The sequence below is a fragment of the Eublepharis macularius genome, chromosome 4 (assembly GCF_028583425.1).
Source record: "Eublepharis macularius isolate TG4126 chromosome 4, MPM_Emac_v1.0, whole genome shotgun sequence".
NCBI lineage: Eukaryota > Metazoa > Chordata > Lepidosauria > Squamata > Eublepharidae > Eublepharis > Eublepharis macularius.
The window spans coordinates 33033647-33058972 of NC_072793.1; the positions used below are offsets into that span (position 1 = coordinate 33033647).

The 25326-nt window shown below is 42.9% G+C and overlaps 2 protein-coding genes across 3 annotated transcripts in view; one reads left to right on the forward strand and one right to left on the reverse strand.

Moving 5' to 3' along the window:
• The window catches only part of ITGB4 (integrin subunit beta 4), a 100433-nt gene extending 87493 nt beyond the window's left edge, over window positions 1–12940 (forward strand). For both annotated transcript variants that reach the window (XM_054975809.1, XM_054975810.1), the window contains 4 exons: window positions 2495–2650; window positions 5336–5500; window positions 6952–7068; window positions 10050–12940. In XM_054975809.1, the coding sequence (XP_054831784.1) occupies window positions 2495–2650; window positions 5336–5500; window positions 6952–7068; window positions 10050–10195 (584 nt within the window). In that variant the 3' untranslated portion in view covers window positions 10196–12940. The remainder of the gene's footprint in view (window positions 1–2494; window positions 2651–5335; window positions 5501–6951; window positions 7069–10049) is intronic.
• A 440-nt stretch (window positions 12941–13380) lies between these two features.
• GALK1 (galactokinase 1) lies at window positions 13381–25283 on the reverse strand. Its single transcript, XM_054977410.1, has 8 exons — window positions 25022–25283; window positions 22857–23046; window positions 20203–20322; window positions 19730–19865; window positions 18498–18679; window positions 18072–18222; window positions 16195–16357; window positions 13381–14366 (listed from the first exon to the last, which is right to left on the reverse strand). Exons 1-8 carry the CDS (start codon window positions 25187–25189, stop codon window positions 14295–14297), a joined length of 1182 nt encoding a protein of 393 aa, XP_054833385.1. The 5' UTR covers window positions 25190–25283; the 3' UTR covers window positions 13381–14294.
• Window positions 25284–25326: the final 43 nt, after the last annotated feature.

The following is a 25326-nucleotide window of genomic DNA, read 5'->3' on the forward strand; positions in this document are numbered from 1 at the left end:
AAGTTTATGCATTTCTGGTATGATTATTGCTTCCCGAGATTTTTTAGATCGTTGACACTGATTTCATGCTATGCATTTTTGAGGAGAGTGGAGGGGGGGGAGTCAAAGTAGGGTTGGGGTTATTCTTCCTGTGTGCTTTGCATTGTGGTATTTGACTTCCTGAGCATACCAGAACTCATTCTTAAAGGCAGATTTCTAGCCCCAATGATTGCAGAGAATGGGAAAATTCTTAGTGTGTGCTGAAAGCTTAGAATCAAAACAGAGACTTGCAAAGGATTTCAAGGCTTCACTATATCCTATACAGAATTCTCTATTGACACTCCACATATGTTTTTGTCCTATCCCTTGTTCCTCTTTGTTATAATGAATATATGAACATCCTCCAAATAAAGTTGCTAGTCAGTAGCTGGCAACTGGCAGGACTCTTGGGGAGGGATGGGGGTGCCATTGGCACAATGGCATTGTTTCACTTTCAGTGGGGGGGACCTGGAAGTGACATCAGTCCTTTCTAGGAATCTAGGTTGTACCATAGAGTTTCTGGAAATTCCTAGAGAGGTGTGATGTGACATCCATTAACACCACCCCTAGTCTCCCTAGGGTTGCCAATCCCCCTCAACTTCAAAGCAGGGGACTGGGTGCTAACATGCAGGCAGGGATCTCAGTTTTGCTTCCTTCACATATTCCGGAGGCCCTGATGACATCACTTCCAGTTGAAAACTGGAAGCTACCGGGTCTCAGCAGGGCTGAAATCTACCCCAAACATATTTTGCCCTGCTGAGCCTAGAGCTTCTATTTTTCAACTGGAAGCTATCATTGGGGCTTCAGGAGCACACACATGCCCCGTTTTTCTGCGAGCTTCCATGGCTCCCAGCCTGCCTTCCTCCTCCTTTCCCATTGTTGGTCAGGCCACTGGGGGGCTAACATCCCTAGGTCTCCTGCTGGTTGCCAGGCAAGGCTTGGCATCTTTAATTTGGGACTGGAGGCTGTAACTGCAACGACTCCAGCAGCCATCTTAACAACAACTCCTTTCTCCCAAGCACCACCATGAGGCAGATGACCTGTCCTCTAAACATTAACTCTTTATTAATGGCTGGGCTTTTTTTCAGCTGGAACACGGTGGAACAGAGTTCCGGCATCTCTTGAAAATGGTCACATGGCTGATGGCCCCGCCCAGCTGGTGCCGAGGGCAATCTAAACTCCCCTCTGTTTGGAGATCAGGGGGTGGGGCCACCAGCCATGTGACCATTTCTGCCGAGGGTGATTTAAACTTTAAAGAACTGCCCCCTTGTTCCAGCTCACCCAAAGTGACGTCATTGTGCAGTCCTGAGTTCCACCACTTCTTTTCCCAGAAAAAAAGCCCTGATTAATGGTATCATTTTGCATACTCTACCTATGTTTTTTCTTCTTCCTTACCTCTGCCACCTTAACTTTGGTTATAATAATCTGAATACTACGAAGACAAAAATCTTATGTTTAGAGGAGATTGCAAAATTTAACTGACCCATTACTTTTGTCTGAATTCAGAATTTTAAAAATGTTGATGAGCCAATCATTTACGTATCACTTTTTGAGTGTGTTAGCTTTTATTTACTTACAAAAAGAACTGCAATCACTTATAACTCTGTTGGGAAGGATATGTATAGGATGCTGCTGGAGCAGTGGAGGAGTGTTTGTTGCTGCCATTACCACTTAGAGTATGCTAATCCAAAAGATTAAAAACCAGATCTCTACATAAAGTGGCATATATTAAAAATAAAAAAGCAAAAGGAATGGAAAGGTGGAGGGAGGAAACAGAACAAGTTTAGGCAAATTATATTGCACAAAAATTTAAGAGGGTCAATTAAACAAAATTCAAGTTGCACAATAATTTCTTTAACTTTGAAATTAATGTGCAAAAATTTAACTTTTTATCTGAATTTTCTATAAAAAGGCAAATTTTGAAACTGAGAAGTTGAATTATAAAACTTAAATTTACTTCCTGTTCTCTGTGTATCACACTGGGCTAAATATTGGAGTTCTTAGGTGGAATTAAGATTATGTTAGTGTGTCAGGCAGCCTTTAACATGAAAAACTTGAAATGAACATTTTTGCTTTAAAATGTGCAAAGGTAAAGCCTTAAAAATTTATTAAGGAAAGAAGTTTTGATTAACATTTCAGGGTTTTTCTTTTTTGGAGAATGTGTATGTTTTGAAACCCAAGTTTCAGCACTAAAACTTGAATTTGTTGTTTTTTACCTGAATATAACAATGCTGAATATGGAAAACATACCAAAATACAAATTTATGCAGTGTTTTATTTCAATATTAGATGTTTACAATTTGGCACTGATTCCACTTCAGAAAGATAGTCAGACTTTGCATATTAAACATTCCAAATTTTTAGATCTGAATCTTATTACTTTGTATTGAGGAAATGAATTATTCTGTACAACAATCCAGTTCAGTTCTTCCTGGTTTTTGCTGAGAACACTGACTTTTTGTTTTTGCTCATACAGGCTCTCCATTTACCTTGAGCACACCTAGTGCACCAGGGCCTCTGGTGTTCACAGCTCTGAGTCCAGATTCTCTTCAACTGAGTTGGGAAAGACCCCGCCAACCCAATGGATTGATTCTGGGCTACATGGTCACTTGTGAAATGCTACATGGCGGAGGTATGTGGAAGTTCTAAACTCTATTCCAGTTCAAATGTGAAACCTCCTGTGTTCACAGAAACTATTTCCTGGCTTATATTACAGAACAGCACCCTATATGTTTGCAAGTCCCCCCAGGTTGATGGTGTGATGTCACTTCATGGGGAACCAAAAGTGACACCAGTTCTCTCTAGGAATCGCAGGAAACTCTGCTATTGGTTGCCAGGTGGCAATCCTTGTAACCCAAGAATTTTTTCAGGCTCGGGATTAGTGTTGCTGGCATGAAACTAGCAATTGGCAGGAGGAGGCTCAATGTCATTTTGTTGCCGGTGGTGCGCTGACGTCACTTCTGGTCATGCTGGAAGTGACATCAGTGTTTTGGGATGCTGGCACTTGTCCTCCCCATTTCACCCATTTTATTCTTGCTACCCAGCTGAGCGGCAGCAGGAGGGGCCAACTGGAGGCAGGAGTTCCCTTCCCACGGTGGGAAAAAGGCAACCCAGTTCCCCTGCCCTCAGTGGGGGAAAAGGCAACTCTACCCAGTATAGATGTGTGATCCTGTCCCCTCACCACAATTCCTCATCCCATGCTTACAATTTCATGTTCCCTTAAGAATGTTTATTTTTATACTGAAATTACTGTTACATATTCTACATTTCTGAAATATGCCTGCCTTTGATTTATAATACCCAGTCCATGATTCCTACAAGTTTGCTAATGATTTTATAACTTTTTATTCATTAAAAAGGGATTATCAATGTCTTGATCTTTTTTTTTAGTCAAATTGAAGAAAACAGATCTCTATCTCTCAAGCCTTTTCCACATAGGCCACTCCTCTCCTCTCTTTTTGAGTGTTTGTTCCTCAAGAATCGGATTTGTTTCGGCCACCTACCTTTCGGCATGCCGCCTTTAATCCCGCTGTGGGTGCCGTCTAATTTTTGTCCACACCATCATGAAATAAAAAGGACAAGGATCCCAGGTCCCCTGGTGGGGGTGGGGGATCCCCCGCTCCCACCCTCTGCTCCCTGCCACCACTCACCTGGCTGGTAGGAGGGGAAAGTGTGGGAATGCACCTCCTGGCGAGCTCCTGCAGCAGCCCAATGACATCACTTCCTGGGAGTGACATCATTGCACTGCCCCAAGAGAGCTTCTGCACTTTGCAGCAAGCCGATTCTGCGATGACGTGACTTCCTGGAAGTAATCAAAGACGAGTGCCAGGGGCCCTCTCTTCTGCCAGGAGGCAAGGGACCTGGCAACCGTAAAAGAGGATTGTGTGGGGTTGTGGATGCCAATGTTGGCATCGTCAATGTCACTGGTGCAATTTTTAATTTTCACGTATACCCAATTGCATTATAATGACGTTATGACAACCAGAGGCACCCAGCATTAGCTATAGCAGTGGGAAAAACAAACAAATGAACAAAAAACCAAAGAGAAACAAAAGTGAAAGGAAACCCCAACGTGGCACGTGTGCAGTGTTGGCTCAGGGTAACCCTACACTTTTTACCCCAAAAGCTAATTTTTGAAAATCTAAAAGAGATCCATAAAACCACAACACAAAGTAACCCTGTCATTATATTGTTATGATATTATGGTTATATTATTATGCTTGGTTTTTAAAAAAATCCCTGATAGATGACAGCCATGATCCAAGTAGACATTTTTGTTTATGATTTAGGATCTCCCCATGATCCAAACCAGAGAGCTCTGCCTGGGTTGACTCAGAGCTGGGAGGCAGAATCCGGTACCAGTGGGGCAAACCAGCTCAGTGCAATAACAACATTATGTTATATCGTCATAAAGTTTTCTTTATAAAAAAGGCGCGTCTTGGGAAAAGAGAGGAAGAAACTGAGAGGAGGCTCGAGAGACCAGTCAGTGAGAAGTAGGCCCTACAGATGTGGCTGGGAGGGCGGAACAGAGAGTGAAGGGGGAAAAGATTAAAAGGAAAAATCTGCATGCTCAGAAAAGGCGACTCAAACTCCCATTGATAAAACCATCAGCATAGGCAGAAAATTCAAACAGACCCCTTGAAAACGCCCTGTTGAAATCTGAAGGGGGAGTTAAGCATGCGAAATTTGGAAAAAAAAACCTGAAGTGGTATGGGGCCAGAACTGGCAAAAAACACCCTTGTGGAAAAGGCCTCAGGGCCAAGCTACACATGACGAATGACACTTGAATGGCAAGTGTATTTCTCCCTGTTCACTTGCCCTCCACTCAATCCACTTGCCGTTCAAGTGTCATTCGTCATGTGTAGCTTGGCCCTTAGTCTAGTTCAGTGTCCAGGTTTAAAGGTACAAGTGCACTCTGTTCTAGAGAAGGGATTTAGGCTGGACCAGGAGGCCCAGCAATTCTAAGTGTTGCTTGAGACTGTTGCTGTAACATTGCTTATAATTGGCTCTAGCGAATCTCACCATACATAGATACAAGGCAGTAAGTTTCTATGAACATCCTCGGGCATGATCTGTTCTTTTTCCTCCATTTTTTTCTTTATGGTAATGGAGATTGCACTTTGGGCTGCCACTGGGACCCTCTAGGCCTCCAAACCCCAAGAAAGTGTACCCTCACTCCTATGTGGGGTCCTCTTTATCCAAGTCCTGGGACAAAGGACCCTCTCTGGATTGCGTTTTCTGGTAGCGAACGGGAGCTCTGGTGGATCTTTTGTTTCTTCTCTAGATTCTACCTTTTTAAAAGTTTATGTTCCTTTAGGGGAACCCAGGAATATCTATGTGGAAGGAGACAACCCAGAGACTACTTTGACAGTCCCTTACTTGAATGAAAATATTCCATATAAGTTCAAAGTCCAAGCCAAAACCACACAAGGCTTCGGGCCTGAAAGAGAAGGCATTATCACGATTGAATCTCAAGATGGAGGTATGGTTTTTCACCACAGTAGTTATAATGAGTTCTTCTTTGTGCCGTGTCTGTGTGAGGAGACTTTCTGGAAATAGATGGGAGAAAGGCAACATTTTGCATAGACTAGGAAAGTATCGAATGCAGTGGTGATCTTCCCCACTCACCCACAAGGAGCTTATGGGAGAAAAGCAGTTTATTAGTCCAAGATCATAGTTCAACAGCAATCTAATTTCTCCTGAAAATTTAAGCTAGTACCAGTTCTTGAAGGTATGTGATACATATAGGAACTTACAGGCATTTTTTTGCTTTTCATTTGGATCGCATACTTATTGGCATCTAACCTCTACTTCTTTTGTAAACACGTCATATTTTTAGGATTAAAAAAAAAAAACAGACTGTGCTTCTTTGCAGTGCCTCGGCTTACCCATAAGTCAGCCTTCGGCTGTTTTGTGATATTGAGTGTAGTGATCTTTTGGGGTAGTTGAAGAGGACTGACCCAGGGTGGATGTATGAATATCCCAAGCATAGTCCTGTCCTTAAAAGCCAAGAGTATCCCTTGTAAGTGGGTTGTTTTTGCTCGTAGATAACAACTATAGTAGTCTGGGATGTTGTGTACCTTAAAGACATGTTAAGAGTAATTCAGCAGTAGAATCGGCTGCCTAGGGATGTGGTGGGTTCCCCCTCATTGGCAGTCTTCAAGGAGCAGCTGGACAAATACGTATCAAGGATGCTTTAGGCCGTTCCGGCATTGGGCAGGGGTTGGACTAGATGATCTGTAAGACCCCTTCCAACTCTATGATTCTATGAAGTCCCTGACTTAAATATTGCCTCTGATGTAAGCCTTCAGCAAGCCACTGTTTTTGACCCTCAGCCCCACCTACCCCCTTCTGCAATATAGAAATAATAATTTTGGCTTACCGTTCAGTGTTGCAAGGATAAGATAATATGCATGAAGTTCTTCGAACATGAATGTTATTTAAAGCATTAGTGGTGGCAGCGATCTATTTGGAATTATCTTCTTTGCGATAAAATACTGAAATGATACGTTTTGACCTTAGAATTTGAATTTCATTGCATATAACTGAAAATTTGGAAGGAGTATAATGTGCAGACTAAGTACATAGGACACTTTCTGTTACACAACAGAATTATTAGATTGTATTGAAACATTGAGTGATTCCGCACATGTTGGATAATGCACTTCCAATCCACTTTATAGATCATTTGGAATGGATTTTTTTGTGTGCGGAACAAAAAATCCACCTCAAATGATTGATAAAGTGCATTGAAAGTGCATTATCCAATGTGTGCGGAATCAGCCATTACTTGAGAGGATCATGTTCTGTTAAAATGGTAGTCTTTTTCTCTGCCCACAAACATCTTTCCAGAGTACATTGTTTAAGAACGTTAAATGGAATTGGAAATGGACTTCAGAGTTCACGTTTTCCCCCCTGCCCTTTCTTTTTCAGGAGCTTTCTCTCAGTTTGGAACACAGCAGTTTACCAAGGAGGAAGTGTACAGTCTCCCCACAGAATATACCACCAAAACCAGCTTCACTCACTCTGCACTGGACCCCTTATATGCAGGTAAGAACTGTATAAACCATCTCAGGCACGGTTCCCAGTGTTTCCCATTGAGTTCTATGTGGCAAATTAAATGGGCTGCAATTTGGGCACTGCTGAAAAGAGGGGCAAAGCCTGCTTCTTAATCTAGGCCTGGGATCAAAAAAGCAAGTTGAGCCTACAGTCCAAAGATGTCCCAGAGGTTTCCGTGCACCTTTCGGAGGAAAACTAAAACACTGTTTCAGGAGTATTTGTTAGGGAGAGGGCACAGTCCTATCCTCCTTCTTCATACGCAGACCCTCCCACACAAAGAGCCATTCATGACCGCATTTGGCTTGTAGAAGCCAATTCAGGGTCCTCTTTGTCATATTGTAGTGCGACTATATCTCAAAGTGAAGATGTGCCGATGGAAGGATGAGCTATGCTCTTAGGTGCAGGCTTAGTTCTTAATGGATCCCATTTTCTCTGGGACCAATCAAATAGGCTTCTATCAGTAAAACTAGGGGAAGAGCAAAACCTGCTCCTTCCACCAAGAAATGGCGGTCACTAGGACCGTGATTGGGTTTAGCTGCTCCCCTGCTTGTATCTTTGAGTTCACTTCCTTCATTTCTTCTATATGAGTGACTGGCTAAAAAAATAAAGTGCGTACCTGGGAATATAATTGTGATGAAAAGAAAGCATGCCCTTGACCCAGCCTCCATCAAGAGGAGCCCCATGGTGGGCTGTGTGCATTTGCATACATGCATTGTTCCCTTACTTACCCATCCTAGCAATGAGTATTTTAACCAGTAAATAGCTCATCCAGTTTTTAGACAGAAATCTGAGCTCAGAATCTGTGTATCCACAACACTTTTTGGTATTATGCTCAGCCCTGTGCGCTCTCAACCAAAGCATTAAGAAAATTTGAGGGAATCTCTCTCCCCACATCCTGCTTTATGCATCAAAACCAGAAAGCAGCGAGTAAGTGTGCATGTGTTGTAAATACACTATGAGAGCAACCCTAATCAGGTCCAGTCAGAATCCTACTCAAGTCTATTCATTGGGACTTACTCCCAGGATACTGCCTTTAGCAGCAACTGAATATTTTCTAAATTTCCATTGAATCAGTGGTTTCCCCTAACATAGTTATAGATGATGATGACAAGATTTTTACCTTGCCTTTTTGTTCTCGTAGGGCCATCAAGGCAACTAACAAATTTAAAACATACAAATTAAACTATCATCTTAAATGTCATTAAAAACAATAAATGTCATTAAAAACAATACGTAAATGCATCATTAAAACAATTTAAAACCAGAATGTTAAAATAAAACAGTTACAAACATCGGGGAGGAAGGAGGATTCACTGAGGGAACTCCGAGTGAAACAAAAAAGTCTTCACACACTGGCGGAAGATGGCAACACAAAGTGACAGATGAATCTCTTTGGGGAGAGTGTTCCAGAGTTTTGGTGCTGCTACTGCCAGTGGAGAAGACCCCCTCCCAGGTTGCCACCCACCTAGTCTCAGAAGGCAAGGGTACACAAAGCAGAGCTTTCAAAGATGACTTCATAAAATTACTTACAATAATAATAACAACATTCGATTTATATACCGCCCTTCAGGACACCTTAATGCCCACTCAGAGCAATTTACAAAGTACGCCATTATTATCCCCACAACAAAACACCCTGTGAGGTGGGTGGGGCTGAGAGCGCTCCAGAGAACTGTGACTAGCCCAAGGTCACCCAGCTGGCTTCAAGTGGAGGAGTGGGGAATCAAACCCGGCTCTCCAGATTAGAGTCCCGCGCTCTTAACAACTACACCAAGCCTCTACACCAAACTTGCCACAAGGGATGCTCCTCATGCACAATAGGGCTTTGGGAAAAAACCTCAATGCCAGACTGATGTATGAATTGGTCCTGAGAGGAGTTTAACTGAGGAAGGAGCAAGAGTACTGCACCTTTAATGAAATGCACATGGCCCTATTCCTGATCTGCATATTTGGGAATAACTAAGCAAGCATGAAGCCAAGATCACTTTCTCAGTACAAAAGGGATAAATTAGGGGCTTGTCTTAAATACACCACTGTTACACTAATGATACCTAACACATCCACAGAGCAAGAGAGCCTATTGCTTCACAACTCTCGACTTTTGGGTTGGAACACACAAGCAGCAGTTTTGTGAAGTGATAGGAAATGAATCTTGCAAGTCCACCCCAGTAAAACTTATTTACAGGGCAGTCCTTGCATGTTTACCTATCAGTTACCAGGCTCATTTCAACTTACTGGCTATCACATACAAAACTCATCAAGGCCTTGGTCTGGCATTTCTATGGGACATCTTTTCTCCCTGTGTTCCACCATGGTTGCTTCACTCATCTGAACCGGGCCTTCTGCAGGTGCCACCTTGTACCTGGGCAAAATCAACAGCTGCCCATACACATGCATTCTCTGTGGTGCCCCCAGCTTATGGAATGGCCTACCTTAAGAGGTCATCAAAGTTACCACTCTCCTGGCTTTCTGCAAACTATGCAAAACTGAATGATTCAAGGGGGCTTTTTACTCAGAAAGGAGGGCTGTACTGTAAGGAAGTGGTTTCAGAGAGATGCTTCACTAAAGGGATAGGGACCATAGACTTTACTACTAATGTACTACTATGTACTGACTGCTGCTGTGTAAGTATGCTCCTACTGGTAGTTCTCTGTTTAATGTGTCAGTCTTAGACCTGCTTATGCTCTTTTTCAGCATATCTTCAACTTTGTATTGGATTTCTTCTGGTTTTAAATCTTTGCAAATTTGCATCTATAGATCCTATTACATTGTTTATTGAAATGTCCTTGAAATTGACTGTACGAACTCACTGTGTAATCCACCTTGATTCTCAGTGAGAAAGGCAGACTATAAATAATGTAAATAAATCCTACTTTATTCAGTGGGTCTGACTCCCAGATAAATAGGGCATATCGTAACATACACAGGCAAACATGGGAATTGCTAAATCAGTCTTTGTTCGTTTGTTGCAGATGGCACACTGATGACCACTCAGCGTGTGGAGAGTGGCAGCACCCTCACCAAACAAGTCACCCAAGAGTTTGTCACCAGAACCATGATGTCTAACAGCAGTGGGACATTCACCAGACAGACAGACCGGCAGTTCTTTGAAGCCTGAGTCAAGAAGGAAGCTGCCAAATGGACACCCGGATTTCAACAGGGGATGACCTGAAGTAGGCCCGTTCTGGGGTCAACTTCCGGACAAGCTCATGGTTCCCACTTTATTGCATCAGCATTAAAAACATTGGATGTTGCTTTGATACTCCAGTGGGAAGAGGGTGCATGCAGCCCAGGTGGAACTCTACAACATTACAAAAAGTTTTTTTTTTTTTTTTACAGTAGCTTGGTTACAAAGGGCTACCGCACAGCTTTGAGTCAAGATTTTGATTTTTGCATTCTTAGCTATTCAAATGTTGCCATTGGAAGTTTGACCACATAGGACTAAATCTTTGTTCAAATCTCCACCTGCTGCCATTCCAGTCCATTCTTTATTCGTTTCATTCCGATTTCTTTCCTAAGTTCCTCAGCCCCTTGTCAATACTATTAATACTGTCAGCAAAATCCATCTGTCACACTCTATACATTTTGTTAAGTATACCTGTTAAAAGGCAAGGGAGGAGTATTACCTTGCTTCCTATTACATTTCTGCATATGGTACTTCAATAGCTGATTAGTATGTTAATTTGCATAGCTCCGCCCGCTGTGCCTTACGGAGAAATGTCGCTTAAAGTACTGTACAGTTGCCTAATGTATGTATTATGTATTTTTTTACAAAGAATATTTGATCTCACCTAGCAACATGGGAGCAGAATTCAAACATTGATCCTCAACATCTATAGAAGCAAACATACGATACGACATTAAAATCAATGCCCTTACCCTAAAAAGGCCTAGAACAGTGTTGTTTCATTTTTAATGACTGCAACCAACAAAATTTGCTCAATTCCACCCGCAGCCCTTCTGCCCCTCTAATGTACTGGCAGTGGTGGCCAAGAAGCACTGCAGGTTGATAACAACATTGGCTAGGTCAGTGTCACTGGTTTTGGCCTAGGCATAGTTAGTTCCAGCCATTTTTGTTTCCCTCCTCGTCTTCTCACCACCACCGGCAGTGTCTTCCAGTACTGGTATAATACAGACATTGGCTACTTTTGTGTATTCAAAATTTACTCAGTCACATTGCTTCATGGTTACTGTAGTCAACTACAGCATCCATAAGGCACTGCAACTTGAGATAAATCAGACACGAACAAGAACACCTGGAGCCTAAGTATTATACAGGCTTTGTCTGCAATTTCATCTATGCAATTTAGCTGCTCCCAGGTGTGGAGCAGGAATTCTGTGGATGTCTGGTGTTCCATATCGTGGGTATTAGCACAGAATTTCTCTCCTGAGCTTTGCTGATCCCTAAATATAACCAATCTTCCCTGCAAGAAGAAAAGTAGCACAACAGAAAAGTTCTAGTCTAACCCTTCCTCTTCTGTGCTAATTTTCTACTTGCAAGATTTTAATTTAGTGAAACATTCAAAAAGATTATGAGTCTAATGCCATCGTTTCCATTTTTGCATGTCTGCTCCCATAATGCAGCATTTTCTGACTGGGGTTCCTCAGTAGGAATAATGCGGGCATGCTCCTGCAAAAGGCAGCTCACCTGCCACTACTGCTCTGCACAATGTATGACAGTGAAGCCCAGCATGCATGGCTTGTGGCCCACAAGTGTGCATCCTACTACAAGATGCCCCAGAATCCTTTGCAACGCACTATGGTACCATGACAGAAAATTAGAAGTTCTGCCGCTGCAGACAAGTATGTGTGGAAAGAGTTTCTGAAGGCAGAAGCTTTGCTATCATGTTAACACAGCTGGGACAATTCAGTCCCTCTTGCCTTTTGCTTTTCTTTTAACTGATTTTGCCTCAGGACGCCTGATAAAGATCAGTGCCACCAACAGAACCAACCATCAATATTGTGGTTTAATTAAAACTATAAGAGGCTCAAATAGGTGATTAAGGGGTCACCAATCCATAATAAACAATCCTTAATAACAGGTTGTAACCCGCCCTAAGCCTGCTTGCGGGGAGGGCAGGCTAAAAACCCAATCAATCAGTCAGGTTGGTTCCACTGTAGGAGGGCAGAGGAACTTTAACCAGGACAGCCTAGGACAGGAGCTCAACTCTTTGCAGCTGCAAAGGATAAGTGGTGGCTAGACTCCCCCCAGGGAAGTTGGCCCCTGACAACTGACCAAAGGTGCTAATCCCAAATCTGAGTCTGCCTTGTAAAGAACAGCTGGGGGCCTTTCACTTTTGTTAGAGGTATAAATTTGGATCCCTCCTTGCAGGTTTACCACTGACTCATTCTTGTCAGTTAAGAAATCCTGCAAACCTTCCTAGATTATCTTTTCAAACAGGATGATTTCTTTGTAGGACTGTTAATGTGCAGCCAATTTCATGGCTCTTCCTGGGTACTCACTTCCCAACACAATATAACATTGGATACAGGCTAAGTAAAGTATCTTCAAAGCTTACAGAGCATCCTCTTGTAAAGTTACTATTGCCTGGTCAAAACTCCTTTCTGCATATTATAATGCTTTGTACTGAAAATGCGCCACAGGCCTTCCTTTTAACCAAAGAACCCATTTGAAGTATCTTATGGGCCAGATTTCAGCAGGCTAATGTTTTTATCACCAATTATAAGAGGGATTGTATGTTTTCACTCATGTAACAGGAGAATCACAATAGGATGTAAATGTCCTTATTGCTGAACATATTTTAATACATATGCAATATAAAAATTAATGGAATGGTCTGACAGCTGGGGTTCTGGATCTAATAGATTTCTATTGCACTTAATAAACATTTTCTCTGTGGTACCTCTGTGTGTTTTTTCCCCAAATATATCACATCTAAAAATACCGACAGTTGTGTCTATTGATGAGACTTAAGGGCTACAGTCCTGTACAGTTAGGTTTGCCTAAGCCCATTCTACCTCTGCATAGGATCAATTTGTAGGTGCAAAATACTGAATATAATTAAACTGATGGTTGTTGTGGATTTTCCGGGCTGTATAGCCGTGGTCTTGGCATTGTAGTTCCTGACATTTCGCCAGCAACTATGGCTGGCATCTTCAGAGGTGTAGCACCAAAAGACAGTGATCTCTCAGTGTCACAGTGTGGAAAGATGTTGGCAGGTCATTTATATCTACTCAGGAGGGGTGGGGTTATATCTGAGTAGATATAAATTACCTGCTAACATCTTTTCCACAGTGTGGCACTGAGAGATCTCTGTCTTTTGGTGCTACACCTCTGAAGATGCCAGCCACAGCTGCTGGCGAAACGTCAGGAACTACAATGCCAAGACCACGGCTATACAGCCCGGAAAATCCACAACAACCATCGTTCTCCGGCCGTGAAAGCCTTCGACAATAATTAAACTGAATTACTGAATGTGATTAAACCCACCTCCACTCACAATGAAAAGACAGAAGGGTCAAAACATGAAGGACAGACTCAAGCCAAAAGACTCAAGTTTAAGAACTAATCTGATCATAACTCATAAACGCAGTTGTACTGGAAAGACCAAGTTTCCGTATCAAAGAACCCCAAGTTTTGCAGCTAGAATATGATGCATATTAAAGAGACATTGCATATTTCTGGCTTGTATATGTTGCATATCCTTACTTACGAAGCTTTGGTAGAGGAGAATTTAGGAATTGGAAAGGATAGCCCAGTGGCACAAGAGACTAGATCACAAACGATACGTGGTATTGCTGTATCTGTATCCAGTCCTATTTTCAGCCCAGAAAACAGCCAAACCTTAATGAGATGTTATTTAACAGGTAAACCTGCATGCCATGAGAAGCTTCATTGCCACACATTAAAGGGACAGGCCATTTTTCTTTAGGCCTGTTAGCCAACTTATACACAAACAGTACAGCAAACTGGGCCTCATCTGGCATCAAACGATGAGCAGATCTTCTGCCTTAAACTATAATGTAAAACAATGTCTCTTTGAATGGAAGCACAGGGATACAAAGCCCAGCATGTGAAACTGATTAATCTGTGAAAAAGATGTCAAGGCATTTCCTCTAGTATCATTAGAATACCAGGCATCAACGTCTTTGATTTCTCTAAGATCAGGCAGGCGAACTGGTTCAGGGCCTAGCAATTCTCTTGGTCCCTGGTAACAGAACAGCAGCAAGTCGTTGTAGAGAGGCTGGAATTTCTTTCAAAGAGGATGTTCTTTGGCACCACTGGAAGCTTTTGTGCAGTAGAAAGTTGCCGTCTTGCTGTATTTTTCCTAGTGAACAAGATCAAAGGCCAAGATCTGTAACTTCCTCAAGAAACTGAGAATTCTGTGAATATTTATAACAAGGAAAGCAGTGCTGTACGCTATAACAAGCAAAATGCAGAACAATCATTAGATGGCAATTAGATAGGGCCAAACTAGGTTCTAGTCGCAGGCTTTTAACGACAGGGAATTGCGTCAATTATATGGAAAGAAGAACATGGGAGTCGACTTTTGAAAGCAAATAGTTCACAAGGGAAGTCCTAGCTGAGGTAACTTCTTGTATCAGCAGGATTGCCAATAGCCTAAACAAATGTCCCTTTAACAAAGGCTTAATGTGTAGAAAGGAGCAGAGTTTCATGGCACAGGGGTAAATGACACCATCTGGTACATAAAGTAATACTAAGCCTCTGTTAAAGAGGCAGGACATTTTTTCCCCTCCAGATTGTTGGCAACCCTAAGTACTGGAGCTCAGTTAAGGGGGAAAAACACTAGATACTGAGAGGAGATAAGAAATCTGGGGAGGTGGAGGAGGTTAACTTAAACCTGCACATCCCAAATCAGATTCCTCGCCCTTTCTATATGGCTGGGACACTTCATAGTTAAACAAACTACAGATGTTATGTCTGCTTTGCCCTTAGGCAATCTATCTTTGCACTACAAAACTAGGAATGTCATCTTAAGCAGAGTTACACCCTTTTAAGTCCACTGACATTAATAGACTTAGAAGACTGTAACCTTGCTTAGGATGTTTACATCCGTCTGTAATTAAGACTCTCTCTTCTCTAATAAGCTCAAAGCAGCATACCTGGTACTCTCCCTGTTCCTTTAATCCTCATAACATCGTTGAGAGTAACTGACTGGCCCAAAGTCACCTGACTTGCTCTGTGGCTGAGTGGGATCTGAGCCATAGTCTCTACAGACTTAATCCAACACTCTAGCCCAGGGGTCCTCAACCCTGAGGAGTCTGTGGGCACTTTTACAATTTTGGGAAAGGATAGTAAGGAAATACAGTACAAAATAATAACCGCAAAATGGCTGCCATGAGGGGCAATCATGAAATGGCTGCCAAGGGAAAGGGCCAATCACAAACTGTTGGCAGGTTTTAAATCAAGCATCCTCCTAAATGGAGGCAACAGTTTCCAACTGCAGAGGGAATGCCCCCCCCCTTCTAAAGCTACTCTTCAACTGAGGAGACGGAAAGAAATCTGGGATTGTTTTATGCTTTGGAAAAGAGATGCTGCTTGGCTTCAAGCTTGGACCCTAAACAGCACAAGAGAAGCTACACTAGAGGAAGGCAATGTCCATGTCTATCGCCTCCCACTACAGTTTTCTGTGCTCTGCAAAACTTATGTTCCTGTGGATCAGTGTCCCCCTCATCAGAACAGTGTGGGAGCAAAGTGAGGGTCTGCAGTGGGAGGGAATTGCCCTTCCCTTCTCTGTCAAAGGAAATGCCGTTATGCTAATGGAACAGCAACTTCAGATCCAAGTCTCAGTTACCAGATGAAGAGGAGGGTTTGCTCCCAGCATGGCCACAGAGACACAGACACTTCCAAGCCCAGAGTCACTTAACAGTTTGTCAAGCTGAGGGCACTTAGATGGGCTACACATAAGAGCAGGTTCTAAGAAGCTAGAAGCTGTTCTATCCTGCTTTAGACCCAGGTGTTGTGCTCAACAGAGGGGCTAGTACAGTAACGGGGCAGTACAGTGTCTGATTCAGAGTTGCTCCAGGGCACATCAAAGTTAAGATGGAATATGGACAAGGATGAATGTATTACAAGTATCTGTAAGTCATAATAATGCACTCAGCAGTTTGTGATCAACCGACTCTTCCACATACCTTAATGTGTCTCACAACTTCCTCCACTGCACTAGATTCAAGTAGAGTAACCGTACAACCGCCAAACCCTCCACCAGTCATTCTGCTGCCGTAAACGCCGGGAACCTCCACAGCAGCGGCTACTAGCTCATCTAATTCTTCACAGCTGACTTCATAGTCATTCCTGAGAACGAAAAGCAAGTCACTCCTGGAAGGAAGGCTATCACTGCCAAACAAAAATGACGGTCAACAAATTTCAAAAAGCTCTCAGGAACAGTATTGAAGCACAAATCGTACAACAGATGGCCATTCACGGCACAACATGATGCTTCTACAGAGGCTGCCAAATGCCACTTAGGGCTGCCTTAAGGGAAGCATCATTTACAAGATAAGGAAGGGCAGCAGGACTGCCCTTTTTCAGACGCAAGTCTAATTTTTAGTTATGTTCTTGTTTGTAAAACTTTACAAAACATTTTTAAAATTATTAAGTTCAGCGCCATGCATAAAAAAGGTTCAGGCCACTGCTATTACTTCTTTGAAACAGTAAAGCATGTAGAAAGGTTTGCCCCATAGAGTGAAAAAGACGACCACTAAGTGATCTGGAAGGCCCCTGGTTCAGCCACAAACATCATCCTAAGCCATTCCAGCGAGAAAGGCGCAACTCTCGTTCTGTAAGCGGCCTTATGCAAGTTTCTGTCTCTCATCCCTTGCCTCCCATCTGCAAAACAGGGATAATAGTACTGGTCTGTCTTATAGACACTTTGCAAGAATTACTGTGATGATGTATGTGAAGTGCTCTGAATTTTAAAAGTGCCATGTAAGTGATGTGTAATTAGAAAAAATTAAAAACACTGAAGAAAACTGAGAAACTCTGCAGGAAGCCATATGGCCAAATTGCTTTGCAAGTGCCTCAACAAGGCATATGTCTCGTTCTCTCTTTCTTTCAAACAAATATATTCCACATGGCCCCTCAAATTTAGAATTACTTCATACATCAGATGGTATAGAAACAGACACCATCTAAAGTATGCACTTGTATAGAAGCTACGGCCAATCCCTGCTCCCTGGTTAAGAGTCATCAAGATGATACATGTGTTTTTTTTATTACTACCCTGTACATATTTTGGTATAATTATAAAAATCTATTGTGTATATCTGAACAATGTCCTCTGGGATACGGCCTTTGCAAAGGCTTTGCTAGCTGAAGGAAAAAATACATTTTCCAACCAACAATATTGTACTGTTTTGAGTACAGGTAAAATCTGATACCTCCAAGGCTGAAATACTCCCTCAAGGCAGCAGTTCTCACATTTATTTATTTCCTTAATTACTTCATTTATATCCTGCCTCTTTCCCCATTAGGGACCCAAAGTAGCTTACATCATTATCTTCTCCTCCATTTTGCAGGTCGAGAGACCCCAAAGAGAATTGCGATTCTCTTGCAGGTGGGTTGTGAGGTCAGGAGGCAGGAGAAATAGGATGGGCAGGGACAGAAGGCTCAAGGAGGCTCCATGGCAAATTTGGTTCTGCTTCTGCATATTGTGTGGAATGGCCAAGAAACACAGCCCATTGCTCAACAACACTATATACTGACAAATGCTAAAATGATAATATAAGTTTGTTCAGTGTTAACTAAACTGAGATCCCTGCATTTTATATTGAGGAGGGAGAAAATAGTATGGAGTTAATTCACAAGTAAGTTTCAAAAGGTACAAAAAGTTTAAAAGTGAGCGTCACACAAAAAAGGCTCAGAACCACTGCCTTAAGGGATGTTGGGTGAAGGCTAGCCAACGAGTTTCACTGCTCAGCAGTGATTTCAAAATAGGTTCCCCAGGATGAATTGTATTACAAGTGCGAAACGGCCCCACGGCTCTGCAATCTTTCAGGTGTCAACCTACCGCAAAGAATTGTGACTCTCCACCATCAGTTGTCCAAATCTCTTATAATCCCTGGACTGCAGTGCCTCAGCTGCCTTGGTAGTGCGTTCAATCTCTCCAATCACATGCCTGGCTCGCCTGTACATCTCCTCACTCAGCAAGGCCTTAGAAGCTGCCCAAAAAATATTGGCAGGTAGGTAAACTAGATAAAGAAATTATCTGCCAGGAATTACCTATGTAATTCACCTTCAATAAAAACTGAGGTGGAATACAAATGTTGGAATCTGACATACGTCTTTATCTTCAATGACCACCCAAGCTTATTAGTACTCTTCTGTCAATCCCCCTTTGCTCGGGGTTGGAGATGCAATATCCCAAAAATTTCTGAAGGAATGTTGGGAAAAAACTTTATCTCCCTCCCCCTCTTCTTTTCTCGACAATTCTTACCCTCTAAGCTGGACATATTGGCTTCTCTCAGGCTTGCCTTGCCAAGTATCTTTGCTGCCTCTTCACACTGGCGCCGCCGTGTGGGGTACTCACTGCCTGTCAAGGTGTGCCGTACGTTGGAATTGGTGATGAGAACAACTACGTTTGGGTCAGTCAAAGGTACCAGGCGAGTCTCCAGTGACCTGGACTCAAGAGGACACAACAAGGCCACATGAAACAATTTCAAACATATGGAGCTTTTAAACTTTAAATGTGTACTCCCACGCTCCCATCAAGCTTGTTGGGCAACCTTGGACCACTTGCTCTCTCTCAACCTCATGTTGAGAGAGAGCAACGTGAGGGAGGATACTGTGAGGATACAGTGGGGCAGGGGGAGTCATGTATGCCAACCTGAGCTCCTCGAAGAAAAAAGATGGCATTAAGTATGTATTTAACAGATGGAAGCATAGACTATGTTGTCTTACATATTATCTGTTGCTTTAAATATGTATTCCTATGTACTACCTGTGCTTCGTGTTGTCTAATGTTAGTCCTAGAATTGATTATGTTCCGTTCGAGCATTTCTTCAACTCTGTATTGGATTTTTGCTAATGCTATGTCTCTGTAAACTTGTATTTACTTACCCCTATGCCAAAGGGTAAGCCAATCTTGCTTAATGTAAAAGCCACAGGGCCCATGGCACTGTTTCTGGAAATGTCCTTGATATGAATTGTACTAATCTCACACTATGTAATCTGCCTTAAGTCTCAGTGAGAAAGCCGGACTATAAATGACATAAATAAACAGTGGATATACTGTCCAGATAACAAGCTGTTCTTAATCAGTTTTTTTAACCAGGAGTCACAAAGTAAAACTGAGTTATGTTTTAATCAGATTCAGCTGGGTGCATTGACATTAAAAGGAAAAGAGGGCATTCTGACACAGTTTATTCTGCTACGTGGACAGGAAAGAATCACTTCACCTTAAATGTTGCAAAAATTGGGGTTGTTTCTGTTAGAAGCTGGAGAACAAAAGGGTAGAATGGTACGTAACTTTTACGGCAGGGAAAATAATAATTTATAATTTTTTGTCTTCTCTCTATGCCTGCAGCTATTATTGTCCGTAACTAAATCTTCCTTACAGTGCAAGAGGGGCTAGACAGATCTATAATAATTGATTATGGCTGCTTGGATGTAAGGAGCGACATGAGAATTGGTGGTCTCAGTATACCGATCTATGAAGCACATGCTGACCTGCAGTCTATCAGCAAGGCATGGCCCTCCTTCCCCATCACAGAGATGAACTGGTCCATTATCCCACAAGGCATCATTGCAAAGGTGTGCTCTGCTTTCTGGCATGCCAGTGCCTTCGCTACTGGATCTCCATCATCTGTGTCATGGAAGAAAGAGACATTCACAGCCAGACGAATACTTCCTCTGCTCCATGCAATGGCCTGCAGGCACTATTTTTGTACGATACTTTCTCCCCCATTTTAACCTCCAGACTTGGATGAAGATTTGCTGTGCTGGACCAGATTGACAACAGTGAACAGATAGCTGCTTCTAAACAGTTCACAAGCTGTTCATGAAAATCACTAACTGCTCTCTCCTGTTGTTTGTCTCCAACATCTAGTACTTGGTGAGGGTATACAGCCCCTGGAGATTTCACTGAAAGGACATAGCTAACAGGTACGGCGTGCTCCAAAGATAAACCATTGTTTTCTTACCTGGACAAAGCTGCTGCAGAAATGTGTATGTAGCCACCTCCAAGGATGCTGAACTTGAGAGACCACCACCCAGTGGAACATTACTGGCTATGACTGCATTAAAGCCTGGGAGGGGGCCAGCTACAGATGGATAGAAAAGCAAAAAGAAGAGCAAAACTGGGATAAAAAACATACAGAATGTTCCTATGAGAACCTGGTAGCACGGAAGTCCTGTTCTAACAGAGAAAGAGAGGGGTGCTCAGTTTACTTACTGCAATGAAAGGATGTTGAAAAGCTGAAGAGCACAATTAGACTGAGTCATTATAGAATTCTTTTTGGAAGGCTTTCTCTAATGGTCATGATGAAATCCCTCATATTCCCATTTGTTTACTGTATTGATTAGAGTTTATCATATTGCAGATAGATCATTAATATACAACTAAGTAAGTTTATGCCCTGACCTGGACAGCTCAATCTTGTCAGATCTCGGAAACTAAACTGGCCTCGGTTAGTAATTGGATGGAGATCTCCCAAGTAGACCAAGGTTGCTGAGGCGGGCAATGGCAAACCACCTTTGTAAGCCTCTTGCCTTGAAAACCCCAGCAAGGATTACCGTAAGTTAGCTATGATTTGATGGCACTTTCCACCACCACTAAGTAAATTCACAAGAGACACCTCAATTATCTGTGCTCCGTTCCATGTATTTTTGCTGAAAGGGTTGAACGACAAAGACAAGCTTTAACATCCATATGTACTGGTATAAGTAAAACGCAAACAAGCAAAACACATCTCGCAGGGCAATACCGAGCAGAATTGTACCCTTCTAAGCCCTTTCACTTCAACGTACTTAACGTCAACCTTCATTAGAGAGTCAGTATGGTATAATGGTTAGTGTGTTAGACTAGGAACTGGGAGATCCAGGTTCAAATCCCCACTCTGCCATGGAAGCTTGCTGAGTGAGCTTGGGCCAGTCATGCACTCAACCTAACCTACCTCGTAGGGTTGTTGTGAGTATAAAATGGCGAAGAGATGATGTAAGTTGCTTTGGGTCCCCACTGGGGAGAAAGGTGGGGCATAAATGAAGCAAATAAATATAGAACTCTGCTTAGGAATTGCTCTGTAGTAACTTTAAATTCATCCCTCAGTCATTAGCCATGCCCAATTAATAAATTATACAATAATGTAATAATAACATTACATAAAAGGGCCACTGAACATGTACAGAGTTCCCCATATCCTGTAGCAACTGCAGACTCTTCTCATAGAATAAAGGAGTGATATTTTCTTCCTGACAACAGATTGCCAGGTAGTTTTGAGCCTTGGCATCTCTTCTGGCACTAATCTGTAGGACAGGCCACACATATTGGTCACACCTCCTTTGACAGCATTCTGAAAGTACACTCCATTAAAAAAAAAATATGGTAATTTGCCCTGAAGTGTCAGAGTGGATAGATAAGGTCTATGAATATGCATCAATGGCCAAATTAACTACTTATGTACATAACAGACCAACAGCTGAATTTGGGGGGAAATGGAAGGATTTCTTTGACTACTTAGGCCAGAACTAAGATTAATTAAGGTAACTCAGTATAAAGATAAAAGGATAAAACACAGGGAAATGACCAATCAAAATAGCTGGTAGTAAAGTTTGTGTAAGTAACCAAGGAAAGGGAAGAAGAGCTATTACACAATTAAGTTCTGTTATTAAAATTTTTGACTGTATTTTTCTATCAGTTTAATCCAGTTTCAAATGTAGTGCTTGTTTAAGTTGTAAACCAATTCTAAATCTACTGTTTGTATAAGTTAGTATAAATTTCAAATTCATCTCAATGCACTGTTTGTATAAGTTTCTTTTTATGCACTTTCTTTTATTATATCTTATCTTTTTAGATGTGGAAGAGCCCCGTGGTGCAGAGTGGTAAGCTGCAGTACTGCAGCCCAAGCTCTGCTCACGACCTGAGTTTGATCCCGGTGGAAGCTGGGTTCAGGTAGCTGGCTCCAGGTTGACTCAGCCTTCCATCCTTCTGAGGTCAGTAAAATGAGTACCCAGCTTCCTCAGGGTAAAGTGTAGCTGACTGGGAAAGGCAATGGCAAACCACCCCATAAAAAGTCTGCCAAGAAAATGTTGTGATGTAATATCCCCCCATGGGTCAGTAATGACTCGGTGATTGCACCTTTACCTTTTTAGACAAAATTTCTATACAAAAAAATATTGTAACAGTCTCATGCCGTGAGCTGTACTTCATAGCTGTTAACTTTTATCACAGATTTAACTACCATTTCTATACCACAGCAAGGATTGGGCAGGGAAGGTTCCTTCCACCAAGGAACACCGTCATGTTCTTTCCGCATTCCTAGCCTGCCAACAAATGCAGTACTCAAGCCCTCAGCTGAACACAGACTTACCCCCAGGGCTTTTCTTCAGCAGGAACGCAGTGGAACGGAGTTCCGGAACCTCTTGAAAATGGTCACATGGCGGGTGGCCCCGCCCCCTGATCTCCAGACAGAGGGGAGTTGAGATTGCCCTCCACGCCGCTGAGGTGGCGCGGAGGGCAATCTCAACTCCCCTCTGTCTGGAGATCAGGGGGCGGGGCCACCAGCCATGTGACCATTTTCTCCGAGGGCAACCCGCTGAGTTCTACCACCTCTTTTCCCAGAAAAAAAGCCCTGCTTACCCCTATAATGCTGGATGACTCCTTTGACGTAATTTGCCCATCGAGGCTCTCCTGGTTTCAAGGCACCGCCTTCCACTGGAACTGGAATCTGCACTCTTTTGGGCTCTTCGGCTTCCTGAGCTGTCGTGACAATGCATATTATTCCATCTTGCCTTGGACTCCCAACCATCATGGTTCCCATCTGCAAGGCCTGAAGACAGATAAATTACCTGAATCTTTCCCGGTAAAAACCAGAAACAAAGGTTATGTCAGACATCTTCCAAATGGCATCTGAAATAGCAGGTTGGAAATGAAGGCAGGTATAAGCAGAGGTAGGTGTGGAGAAGTCCAAGAGGCAGAGGACTGGTTCCTGCTTCAATAATGTTTAGTAAACAAGAATGTTTGTTTAAGGAAGCTACTATCTCCTTCATGGCAAGATGTGGCAAAATCAGGGGTTCTCCAATGCAGCCACTAGTTTTTTGATAAGTCTACCATGGCACTGACTTGCACATAGAGTATGACTGCGCTGTGGCCACCACTTATCTGTTGCCTCTGGGCTATTCTGGGCAGTCTTCAACAGCCATAGCTGAGGACTGGTTTAAGAACCTTTGTGCTAAATCATGCTTCCTAATAGATACAAAAGAGCACCAATTCTGGCAGCCTGACTCCAAAGGGCTTTCACAGGAGGACTTTCCACATGAAGCCGAGCATTTTGCATCGCAGCCAGATACCAGTGCTGCTGTTCGCTCATGGTTTGCTTGGCTGGGTCACCCCAATCATCACTCTGGCCTGTTTAGGGGAAAGCACATCTTTCTCATTACCATGGAGCAATAGGACTCATTCAAGGGCCACAGCAAACATTATACTAATATACATACTGAGACAATGGAGAAATAATTGACAAAGGAGTAATAATTGACAAAAGAAAAAAAATCTCATCATAAACTGAAACTATTTCCAAAATGAACCACTGTACCGGTTTCCTTATTCAAAACTTTGATTAATGGTACATTATTCTACAAAAGTATTTTTTTCCCTGTTTGTTAACTTGTAGTGAATTCAGATCTCTTAGACCTCAAAGCTGTATCCCCTAATTTAGATGACCCCCCCCGTCACATTCTAAGTGTACCCTCTGAAGCCACATGTAAACAAATACTGTATGAGGAAAGATCTATTAACAGGAGGACTGCATTCTTGCTCAATTTGGGATCTTTGAGTCTTCCTAAATGCTTTGGGATTATTTTCCTCCAGTTTTGCGACAGGAAGATCTTGTGCTTTAAATACCAGATTCATTGTTCAAACACTCCTTTACCTTGAAGCAGTAATAACTCACTGTTTCTAGCATGATGTGTAAAGCACAAATATTGCATCTTAATAGCATAGAAGCTGACCCATGGTGGAAGCTGTACAGTGGGCCACCCACAAAGAAAGCAGGGGCTCATGAGGCTCTCCTGGCAGCGCAGAAAAATATGACGTTGCCAATTAACCAAAAAGGAAGTAAAACAAAGAAGTGCCTGATTGCAGACTGAAAATCAGTCAAAAGGGGAAGGGGTACTGGTGGAGTAAGACCGTTACAGCCCCTGAGAGTTCAGAGGTTCCGGAGGTGGGGGTGTGAGTTCCAAATCTGCTATTCCTCAGTGCACACAGCTGGTAAAGTTGTTGGTGTTGTTAGTCTACCTCTTTCACTGAGATCCAAGGCACAGTGCGAGTGAAAATACAACATAACCAACAGCTAGGACATTCGCTGTACAAAAAACTTGAATAAACAGGTAGTAAACCAAGCTAAATATTTTCTGCTCTGTAGTAGGTAAACAGCGTATGCATTTTGATGGGACTCCACAAAGTAGTAACCAAACCCTAGCTCCAGTTCTCCTGAGCATGTAAAAATACAGATCTTTGGGGGCTGGGTTGCAGGTGCTGAAGAGAAGGCGTTATGAATGGCAACCCCAGCAGGGGTCCGATAATGGCACCTTCTGCTGCTACGACCACCTTGTGGGGCCAAACCTTCCTAAATATCCGTATTCCCTTACGGGGTGGGGTTGTGCTTTATTTACGGAAACGGACATTTTGTTCTTTTCCTCCACTTCCATGCGATCGATCCCAGGGAGTGCCCCACTCCCAGAAGGCTGTAAGAACAATCCATCTGTTCGGGAACTTTGCCCCTTTTCAAGGTCGCCGCCCCTTACCATCGGCAGCACGAAGCCCTGATTGTAGTCGGTGTGTTCCCCGATCAAGTTCACCCTTCCGGGCGCTGAGACCGCAATCTCAGGATCCACCCCTCGAAAAGCCCCCTTGTACACCTCCCGGGCGGTCTCCAGGAGCGATGCCGTGTCGGAGTCCTGGAGCTCTTCCATGCTTCTGATCTGCCTGGGGCCGAATTCCAAGCGCCTCTCCGGGTAAAGGGTCGGGAGACAACGAGTTCTCCGACTCCCTGAACAAGGAACAACTGCAACCCTCACAACACCGCGCAGTACAACATCCGCGTTTCGGG

Coding starts and splice junctions, on each gene's coding strand:
- GALK1 (XM_054977410.1), bottom strand. CDS start 25,189: ATGGAAGAGCTCCAGGACTCCGACACGGCATCGCTCCTGGAGACCGCC. Junction 19,866..20,202: donor TCTGCAGCAGCTTTGTCCAG/GTAAGAAAACAA, acceptor TCCATGACACAG/ATGATGGAGATCCAGTAGCG. Junction 18,680..19,729: donor GCCTTGCTGATAGACTGCAG/GTCAGCATGTGC, acceptor TCTTGAGTCCAG/GTCACTGGAGACTCGCCTGG.